The sequence below is a fragment of the Ricinus communis genome, chromosome 4, assembly GCF_019578655.1.
Source record: "Ricinus communis isolate WT05 ecotype wild-type chromosome 4, ASM1957865v1, whole genome shotgun sequence".
NCBI lineage: Eukaryota > Viridiplantae > Streptophyta > Magnoliopsida > Malpighiales > Euphorbiaceae > Ricinus > Ricinus communis.
Window position 1 is genome coordinate 27,594,619 of NC_063259.1, and position 11,044 is coordinate 27,605,662.

The 11,044-nt window shown below is 33.9% G+C and overlaps 1 protein-coding gene and 1 long non-coding RNA gene across 2 annotated transcripts; one reads left to right on the top strand and one right to left on the bottom strand.

Annotated features, from left to right (window-relative positions):
- Positions 1–999: 999 nt before the first annotated feature.
- Positions 1,000–2,776, bottom strand: LOC125369728. Its single transcript, XR_007215423.1, has 2 exons — positions 2,028–2,776; positions 1,000–1,764 (listed from the first exon to the last, which is right to left on the bottom strand). It is a non-coding gene; the product is annotated as an uncharacterized LOC125369728 (long non-coding RNA).
- Positions 2,777–7,655: 4,879 nt separating this feature from the next.
- Positions 7,656–10,710, top strand: LOC8261567 (glyceraldehyde-3-phosphate dehydrogenase, cytosolic). The gene is made up of 12 exons (XM_048372958.1): positions 7,656–7,827; positions 7,930–7,953; positions 8,041–8,141; positions 8,230–8,345; positions 8,449–8,548; positions 8,738–8,884; positions 8,982–9,042; positions 9,138–9,235; positions 9,431–9,573; positions 9,798–9,881; positions 10,202–10,291; positions 10,443–10,710. Exons 1-12 carry the CDS (start codon positions 7,824–7,826, stop codon positions 10,486–10,488), a joined length of 1,014 nt encoding a protein of 337 aa, XP_048228915.1. The 5' UTR covers positions 7,656–7,823; the 3' UTR covers positions 10,489–10,710.
- The last annotated feature ends 334 nt before the right edge of the window (positions 10,711–11,044 follow it).

The following is an 11,044-nucleotide window of genomic DNA, read 5'->3' on the forward strand; positions in this document are numbered from 1 at the left end:
AGACTTTATGGTATCATGACTTTCTCTAAACTTGAATAATGCAGGGTTAAGCAGCAAGTCTTTATTCATTGTGGAGAAAATTAAGTTGACAAGTAATTAACTGAAAAAATTGGCACTAATTTGTCATAAACTTCACCGTCGCCATGGATGACGAAATCGTCTGAAGCTCCACCAGCTAGGGGATAGAAGTGGGTTAATGGTCTTTGGTAGAGAGTTTTTGAGTACGATTGATGTTCCAAATGAATCATTGATGATCATAATAGCCTCGTAGAACGAATGAGAGGCAGCAGGGGCAATCTGATCTAAAAAAGAAAGGTTATAGTTTCTAAGATGATGGGGAGTTGGTGATGATGGTCTGATAAACTCTTTGGAGATTAGTTCCACATTCCGACCCATCTTGTTCCTAGATCAGCTGTGATTGCTACAAGTTCCATTTTGCTAAAATTGAGTTGATCATTGAGTTTCTATAACGAAAGTCTATTCTAAAAACACATGGACCTACCCACTAGACCACTTTCCTTTTCTGTTTGGCCACTATCCATTTCAGTGGCAGTTAGTTTGAGATTTCCATTCGAATCCATTTTTATGTCACATGGGTGTGTCTCAAAAAACATTCGTACCTTACCATTGGATAGAGTTATGTTCGGTCTCAAATTTTGACTGTAGGGCGACAATTCTCCTCTATTTTGCAAACATAATAAGTTACTGCCCACTGGCTTCATAATTATCCCTACAAATCTTTATCCATGTCCTCAGAACGGGTCAAACTCTTTCTTTCAGAGAGAGAATTTTAACAAACTGATTCATCAGAACTGTACATGTATACATTTTGTGTTTGTTTTGCATTGCTATTATAGTTATTCTGGAGAAATAAATCATCTTGAATATGCCAATCAAATGTAAGTTTATGATTTTTTTTAGTTATTAAATTCCAAAAGACTAAACATTAATTTGGAACTCTTATATAATAAGAGTGCTGTTAATGTTTTCAAGAAAAAATAATATCAATCTGAATGTAAGAGACAGTTTGGCATCAGATACATAACAAAGAATATGCTATAGCAAACAACAGCAAAAACCTGAACAACAAAACGCTGAAGACAAGAGAGAAATAGAAAGACATTAATATTACTGACCAGATAATCAACTAGGAAATCAGATGATATAAAAACTTAAGCATCAGCTGGGTAACTATCTATATATATCTAGACTTCTACAGTACTACAGTTTAATAAGAGGGAGTAGTGCAGGCAATGCAAGCGAGCAAGAGAATAGCAGAGGAAGCACCATCATCTTCAAGATTGGAGCTGCTTCTCTTGAATTTGCAAGTTTTTCCTTTGTTGCATTGTATCTGCTTCTGCATCTGATATTGCTGATTGCTATAGAGCTCCTTGCATCCCTTTTGCTGTTGCTGCTGGGATTGCTCCTGCTGCCTCTTCTTCATGTCTAGTATAGCACTCTTCTGCTTTTCTTTTCTTTTTTCTCTCGAGTCAAGAAACTTCTTTTTCTTCTCAAGAGTCAAGAGAGCTAGCAGTGGATTTGTGCATGGGAAACACCCATACATGCTCCTCGTTTTATAGCCCTTGGCTATCTCAAAATGCCCTTCATCTTTTATATTACTTCTTTTATAAATATACCTTTTTTTATTAATCAACTGAAGACATTTGTATATATATATATATATCTCAGTACTATTGCCATTGTAACGAACTCATACCATATAAATGTTATTCCAGCTCATTGGATTCTCTTTGAATTACTGCCCTGTATATTCATCATTTCTATGATTAGATTAGCAAGATAATGATTATTCTTAGCTGGTATAAACTACAGAGTTCTTGGGTGTGTATTAATTAGTACAGATATCTTATTAACATGCACTAAACTATACTAAAAGAACGAGAGCTTATCGGCAACTAACTAATCATAGATCATACGAAGACAAATGATATTATGATTGGACTTATTGTATGCGAAAATATATATATCCAAGAAACAAACAAGTATAAATGTATTGGTGAACTAACCTATAGATCACATTGTACAGTAGTTTTTTTTATAGTCTTGAGCCCTAAACAGTTGAGGTAGCTGATGCATTTTGTCATTTTCTTTCAAGGGGGAGACTCTTCATGTGCAAAGCCATGTGATCATGTGTTGATGTTCTCGTCTTCTTCTATCGCGACCCGTCTCCAAAGGACCCAATGGTTTTCTTTTCCTTTTTTACTTTCAATATTGCTATCATAATTCCCATACTAATGGTTGGCTCTTAACTGAGTAAGACAGGGAGATCAAAAACTACGCACTGATGGGTGCATCAACATCGCCTAACTGCTTGCAAGTGAATGCGTACAAAATCTGGCTACAACTTCTCTAATTCATTTTGTTTTTGCTTTGTTTCTTTATTTGAGCGAACATCCTCAAAGCATGGAACTTAATTAGCACCATGTTAAAACTCTGGATTTCTTTTTCTTTTTTTTTTTCCTTTTCTTCATGAACAGAATGGGAAAGCCAAATGTTCAACAAAAAAGAAAAAAAAAAGAATGAGAAAGCCAAGAATCTGATACAGTTGATATTTGGTTGAGTTTAGGTTTCATGAGTTATCAAAGACAAAAGGATCTAAAACTAGATGTTTGTTATGATCGAAACAAACGAACAAACAAATTAGTGGAGGGGTGAAGCAATGAGCCCATCATTCTCAGCATTAGGGCCATGGCTTTAGAAAATGGGATGTCCGCCAATCTGAGAACAGGACATTTCGGTTGCCTTACCAGCTCCATGCACAACTTCTTAACCCTATTATTTTAACACATTCTATGTATATGTAGGAATAGATTTATATATAATAAATGGAAAATACTAAATAGTCCATTATTTTTTATCCCACCTTTTATTTATTTAATGTGGCATTTATTATTTTTATAAAAATTATTTTAAAATATTAAATGACAGTTTTATAAAAACAATAGATATCATATTAGATGTGGATAAAAAGATGAATTATGTAACATTACTCATAATAGGTTTTTAATAGATTCATTCTATTTGTCATTCTTACTTAGCTTGGTGGGTACAATATGGTTATTCCTCAACGTCAGTCAGCCTTCATTAAAGAAATTCAAGATGTGCTGACTTGAATTGCGAAGTGAACCTTCATCATGTCTATAGGGAGGCAAATAGAAGTGCATATTTTCTTTAGCTTTTCTCGGCTTTTCTTTGGCTATTGCTTTGCATTTCTGAGTTCTCCTCCGGCCAGCATTTATTATATTATGATGCAGCATAGGATGGGCATTGCTTTCTCTTGTTTTTTATTAACTACCCTTTTGATACTTATTTGTATAAGTAACTTCTAGTAATTACTTTTCAACTAGTTAGTTTTTATTCAAATTGAATTGGATTTGACCCATTGATTATTGGCAGGCTCAAGCCCTAATTCTAAATGATAGGTCGAATCTAGCCAATAATTGTTCATATATTACATACTTTCTTTGCTTCATGTCAATTAAACCTTCGCCGGCCATCTATATTTTTGCTGAATGTATCATTGTCTTTGTACATGTTACCTTAGTACTCTCCGTCTACAGAAAATTAAGCGTATGTCTGTGCTGCTTTGCTGGTTTAATTTGAATATAGTTTTCGGATCAAAACGTGTTTATTAGAGCACCACACTCTAGTCAAGGTTTACATATTAAAGGTATATATGTTATGCAAGGGAAAACGTAACTAGGAAATGGGCTTGCAGCCAGCCGCCAAGCAAATTCATTCTTAATGCCCTCTTTTCACATGTATCTTCCTATGCTTTTTGGAAATATAAATGGAGAATTGAAATATAATAGGTTAATATTATGTATATATAATTAAGGTATTTTAATAGTTTATTGATATGTTTTATATACATAATATGGAGAAATATGTGTTTTTACCCCATTTTAGTTTTTTTGTATAATTTGAGGTGATAATAACCAAAAAGAAAAAATATGAGCTAAAAATATATAAATGGGCTTTAATTAGACTGCGACTGTAAAAGACTCGAAATAAAGACACATGGACTACCAAAGTGCATTATGTATAATGTAATTAAAGATAATTATATTTTAAGTTGTCTATTTTATTTAGGACAGTGAATATGATAACTATAGTAGTATTATTCTAAGAGAATGACTCTAAAAAAAGAGTTTTTACAAAAAGTAGAAGTTAATTAAACAAGGAAGGAGGATCTATTATTATTCTCTCTGCGAATTCTCTACAGTTCTGCTTCTACAACATTTAATTAGTCTTGACATTATTCTTTCAAGAATCAAAGAAGCTTTTCAGAACATAGAGAGTGAGGACCAATCTTTTTTATTTTTTGAAAAACTTCTAGATTTTAAAAAAGTTTTAATTTTCTATTTTATATATCTTACATCTTCTATTTAATTACAATAACCATTGGATTAAATATGTTAGGCTAAGTTTCATATGTGTTTAGTTTGGCTTTTTTATTTATATATGAACTTTATATATTATGAGTTTGATAAATGATTTCTTTACCTTCATACATGTATTAGTTTCATCTATTATTATTGGTTGACCATCAGATCAATTTAATAGTAATATTTGTTATGAAAATCTTTAAGTTAAAAGTATTAAAAACATCATTTTTACTTTAATCTATGTTAGTATAAGAAACCTAAATTGTATCATTAGCTTGAGTGACTTACGGAAAAAACGCATCACCATCTCATTCATTAGATTTAGACTTAAGTGAAATAAAAGGATTACTAAGTATAAGCTAGACTAAATGTTATTTTATCATATAGTTTACATTAATTATTTCAATTGCATATTTATTTTTTAGTTATTTAATTTCTCAAAATATTGACTTAGAGTATTTAGATTTATTTTTAGTATTTTGTGCAATAGTTGGTCTTTATAATATATTCTCTACAATTTCTTATGAGATCGGCCTCCTAGTGAACTTACCGGTACTATATTATTCGGTTCGTACACTTACGAGTTCTAATTTAGACACAGTAAAATATTATGAAGCTGAAATGGGCTCAGTTGGACTATCATTCTATTACATTCAGCTATTGATGCCAAACCTGATACATGCATGGACTACTTCAATATCCCATTTACAAGCTTATAGTGCCTGGGAATATGGGAGACAACCAGGATCAACAAAGTCCACCAGTTTTAGAACTCCCATTCCGAAGAGGAGCAGAGGTGACTCTCAAGTCTAAATTGATCGACCGCCAATAGAATCAATTGCAGGACCTATAGTCGGTTGGTTTGTGTATATGTATATATTCATTAAATTTAACCGTCTTCCATCTTTGATTGTCCCGAGGAAGAAGAATAAGAATGGCATTTCTTAATCCAAACACTGCTATCAGAAGCTGGCGGTGATGGCAACATGCAATTAGATTCATTTTCTTGGAGATGGGATTTACCTGAAAGCCCGTTAGATCCTGCATAGGGAAACAAATATGCTAACGGAGTGAAAGCCAAGATAAAGACAACGGTTTGTGGGTTCGTGCAAATCACCAGTTGTGGGTTTAACAGGAGCAGAGTGCTTGTGCATGTATCGTCAAATATGAAGAATATTGATCTCCCGGTTACATTGATACTTTTTATCCTAATAATTCTTTTCTTTTTTGTTTTATTTATATATTACATTCAACTTTAATTTTATAATAATTAATTTGTGTGCTTAATTTTTGTTTACACTCCTAAAATGATATAGTTAATTATGAATTCGAGAATTTAGATATTGTATATCTAACAAGTTTGCAGCTTCTTTGGTTTCATCCCCCTCCGGGGCTTCTTCTCTGGCTCAACCGTGATGTGTCTTATCCCATCTTTTGTATCAAAAATATTCAATTTCATTTTTAAAATAAAGATGATCATCGCACTTCTATTTAAGAGTTAAATATATCTAAATTTTAAACAAATGATAAAGATAATCATCACACTCCTTTTTTTTTTCAAATTATATAAATAATATTATTTTTAATATTAAAAATTAATTACTCCACTTTCGTGGTCGACCATGCCAAACCATCGTTACCATTATTACCATTAAATTTACCGGTTGTAATTAAAATTTAAATTTAAATTTAAATTTAAGTTATTAAAAATAATTAGAATTAAGCAGTAAATCTGGAAGGATGTTTGATCTCTTGTCCTTGTATTGGACGAGGTTGGTACTTGGTATGGATTAAGAATTTTCATGGACTACTCTGGTCCTATTATATCCTATCCTCTAAATGTAATATATTACATAACTTAACAACAGATGACACTTCATATCTAACAATCTATTTTTGGCATTCATTCAAACCATAAAATTTTTATGTGGCGACTGGTAGTTCTCCCCGGCCAATAATCAGACAGTTACATTTCCACCGTCCTGTGTGTTTCTCTGGAGACTGTTAAGTACCAAAATGTTTTATCCTTTTTGCAAGGTGTCTCTGACAATTATCAAAGTAGAGACCAATAACACAACTCGAAACGCACAGATATTTGTCCGATCCCTTCCAAGCATATGTGTGCAATTATGATGAAAATGAGTTCACACCAAATTATATAATGGCGAGATGTAGCATCTGCTCACCTTAAGGCAGTAGTTCCCATTCCCAGTCACAAAATTCAACCTCTGCTGTGTTTGAAATATTCTTTTTTTTTTATTTTTTATAAAAACAGATAAATTAGATTTTTTTTTCTAAAATTAGATTTATAGAAAGCAATTTATTAAAAAATTAAATAAAATTAATATAAATATCAAATTAAAAGAATTTAAAATCTATTTTTTTTTTTAACACACTAACAGCAATTCCAAATCCACCCTACCTAAATTGACCATAAGCCAACGGTCATGAGGCCATGCTCTGAATTTAAAAGCAAATATTTGAGGCGGCATGAGTTGGACTACTTTTGTTTCTTTAATGATATCATGAATTAGGTTAATGATACCAAATATTAAATAAAGATATTATTATATTTAGAAAAAAATATATATATATCTTATTACCGGCCCAACGGTTAAAAATGAGTTTCTGTGGGCTTAACTGTAGATTCTAGAAAACAGCCGGCCTGATTCTCGGGACATTAAAAAGGTGGCTGTAAGTAAAACTCCGCAATGTTATCGCTCTTAACTTTTTTCTCTGTGGACAGGTGAAGAACTCCCCTACACAACACCACTTGACTTTTTGCCATCCACGACGGTCGCGTGGACCCCCTATATATCGACGGCTTCACTAACTAAGCATCAAATCCAACGGTTACTAATAAAGCCAAACATGATGCTTTTGGGACCCGCTTTTTAGAAGACACGCATTAGGCCATCTCTAACCCTTTTTATATATATTGAATTTTTAATTTCAAAAAATTAATATCATAAGATATAATTTTAATAAACTTTTTTATTTTAAAATAAAATCAAACTTTATTTTTATTTAATTCGATTTTAATAGAAATATATATATATATATATATATATATATTATTAATTAAAACTTTTAGTTTATTTTTTAATAACAAAAATTAGAAAAATATAATTATTAGTAATTATAAATATAAAAACGAAATAAAAATTTAAATTATAAAGGGCAATTGTACTTAAATAAACTCTTTCTATTTTGAATATTCTTAGAAGATGCTCTTAATTATGCACTTCGACCATTTAGAGCACTCATATCATACCACCGTCTGTTCCGGTAGCCTGTTTCTTTGCTTTTATATTAAAGCTCATTTTCTTTGTGCTCTTCCACCACTAATCTCATCGCCATCGCTGCTACTATTACCCTCTACAACTTCACTAGAATCCTCTTCTATCTGCACACATGGGTAATGATTCTCTGTTTGCGGAGTTTGCATCTTTGGTTCTAATCTCAGTCTTTCTTTTAATCTGATCTGATTATTTATGTTGTTTGTGGCTTTGATGCGCAGGGAAGATCAAGATCGGAATCAACGGTGAGTATTTTTATCATGTGCAATTTAATGTTGATATGTATTAGGGAGTTAACATCTGATTAATGCTTAATTAAAATGGAATTTCAGGATTTGGAAGGATTGGAAGGTTGGTGGCTAGAGTGGCTCTTCAAAGAGATGATGTTGAGCTTGTTGCTGTTAACGATCCGTTTATTTCCACTGAATACATGGTAACTCAGTTTAATCTCTTAGATTCGTTTGTCGGATCTACTTTAAGAAGTGTTATGTATTGAGATGGCGGTGTTTGTACTTTGGTAGACATATATGTTCAAGTATGATACAGTTCATGGTCAATGGAAGCATCATGAGTTGAAGATTAAGGACGATAAGACACTTCTCTTTGGTGAGAAGCCTGTCACAGTCTTTGGTGTTAGGTATGAACTTCTATACAATTTGGTGTTAGGTATTTTTGGTGAGGTTATATTCTGCTAGATTGGTGAAGTTAAAAGTTACTGTGGTTCTTTTGTAAAATTTCAGGAACCCAGAGGAGATCCCATGGGCTGAAACTGGAGCAGAGTATATTGTGGAATCAACTGGTGTTTTCACTGACAAGGACAAGGCTGCTGCTCATCTAAAGGTATAATTCATTTCTCTTTATGACCATTATTCATATGCTTGCTGGGTGTTTTGGTTTTAAAAAATATAATTTTTGTCTTGTTGATATGCTAGATTTATTGCGTGTTCTTGGTGGTTGTTTATGTTAATTTGCTTGCAGCAGTCGAAATAATGTAATAATCTTATTTAAGTGAGTTCGTCCTGTTGACAGGGTGGTGCTAAGAAAGTCATCATATCAGCCCCAAGCAAGGATGCTCCCATGTTTGTTGTTGGTGTTAATGAGAAGGAATACACACCAGATCTTCACATTATATCCAATGCTAGTTGCACTACAAACTGCCTTGCTCCCCTCGCCAAGGTTTTATTCTCATTTACTTGTTAATGCCCCTATTCTGTTTGCTTAAGCTGAGAGTTATCCTCTACTAAATTGTTTTTGACCCACTGTAAATTTGCAGGTCATTAACGACCGATTTGGCATTGTCGAGGGTCTTATGACAACTGTCCACTCCATCACTGGTATGCTTCATTTGTTTTAATTTCGCAATATTGGCCATAAGAGCAGCTGAGCACGCTCCTAAAACTCAATGGTGTTTTTATCATTTTGGCTTCAGCTACACAAAAGACTGTTGATGGGCCATCAATGAAGGACTGGAGAGGGGGAAGAGCCGCTTCCTTCAACATCATTCCTAGCAGCACAGGGGCTGCTAAGGTAAGGATTTAATGGATTGACATGCCATTATTTGTTTAATTATATCCTGTGAATAAAATATTTCTGGATCCAGGATACCTCATCATCCTGGCTGGATGACACTACTTTGGAAGCAAATATCTCGAACATTCTAATTATAATGTCAAAAATGTTCCCTGCTATTTTGTATTTTAAGAGGCTCCCTTTCTCTCTCAGGCTGTTGGAAAGGTGCTGCCTTCTCTGAATGGGAAACTTACAGGAATGGCTTTCCGTGTTCCCACCGTCGATGTCTCCGTGGTTGACCTGACGGTGAGGCTAGAAAAATCAGCAACATACGAGCAAATTAAAGCTGCTATCAAGTGAGTACACTTAGTATTTTGCATTATTAAGAAGTCACTGAGGTTGACAAGCTGACTCATTAAGAACCTTTGTATGGATAAAACAAGTTTATCTTATCTGGTGCTCGATCAAGATTAAATGCTCAAGCTGTTCAATGGTGTATCTGAGCCAAGTTTTTTTTTTTTCTTCTCTCATGCTATGTTATATCCGGTTGGTGTTTATTTATTCACCTCTTAATGTATAGGGAAGAGTCGGAGGGCAAGCTGAAGGGAATATTGGGTTACACCGAGGATGACGTGGTTTCCACCGACTTTATCGGCGACAAGAGGTAAGGATTGGATATATAGTAGTGGTGGCCTAAGGGTTGTCTGAGGTTGTTTTAAATTGACATTATGGTTTTCTGGGAGTGCTAATTCTTGGCAGACATGGAAGAATTCTTATTATGTGCTTTTTTTATGTTATTTTTAATGGGATCTAGGATCTGTCGTTGGTTTGGCTTGGTTGATAATCCTCCTTGACCTAATAACCAAGGCAGTTGGGAATTTATCTCATTTTAGCTTCCTCTTTCCTAATTTATGGATATGTGATGATATTGGTGATTCTCAGAAATGCCACGAATTGACAATGCATCTTTGATTGAATCTGTAGGTCAAGTATTTTTGATGCCAAAGCTGGAATTGCTTTGAATGACAAATTCGTCAAGCTTGTGTCTTGGTATGACAATGAGTGGGGTTACAGGTAACTAACATTCCATCCTCTTATGTACTCCACGGTAACAAAGAATGGGTTTCTGTTAGCATAAAGGATTGAAGATAGTTTTTGTAGATTGTTTCTATCTAAAATTTTAGACAAGCTATGGTACTAAATCTTGTTTTGTATAATTTTGCAGCACACGAGTGGTTGATCTGATCGTCCATGTTGCATCAGTTCATTGAGGTGTGGTAGTAATATCGCGCGGCTGACTGTGAAGCCTGTCGGATTGTGTCTTATGTTAATAATTGAGGCTAAACCAAAATAAGAAATTTGTTTAAAGACAGGAATGTTTTTGAGCGCTTAAGGGCAGTAGCATGGCTGTCTTAATAGTGTTATTTAGGCTTTTGGTCTTTGCGGAAGTTTAAATTCCTCTGAATGGATTTGAATTATTTTGTCTTGTTAAATATGCATATGATTGAGGTGTTTCAAAACCAAAATTGTTCAAGTCCCTCCTGCCTGCCTCTCCCAACTCTTCATCTCTGGCGGTGGATGTGCGAGATTACACGTCCCCATTTGAATTTTCGAGGTCAATCCGTTGTTCGTGTGGGGCAATTATTATCTGAGCCGTGAGCAAATTAGGTGGCAAGTGACGGTACAAAACCTATGTTGGTCGTAGACCTGGAATTAGGAGGGTGATGTTAATTTGCGGTGTAGGCTTAAAATCTAGAAAAGGAGGTAGTAATATAATTCATTTACTTGAACATATGATTGACATGCCATTTTGATAGTGAGGGGTGG

Excerpts from the sequence above, each read along its gene's own strand:
- LOC8261567 (XM_048372958.1), top strand. Across the intron at positions 8,142-8,229 it reads TTATTTCCACTGAATACATG|ACATATATGTTCAAGTATGA; the intron begins GTAACTCAGTTT and ends GTACTTTGGTAG. Across the intron at positions 8,885-8,981 it reads GCCTTGCTCCCCTCGCCAAG|GTCATTAACGACCGATTTGG; the intron begins GTTTTATTCTCA and ends GTAAATTTGCAG.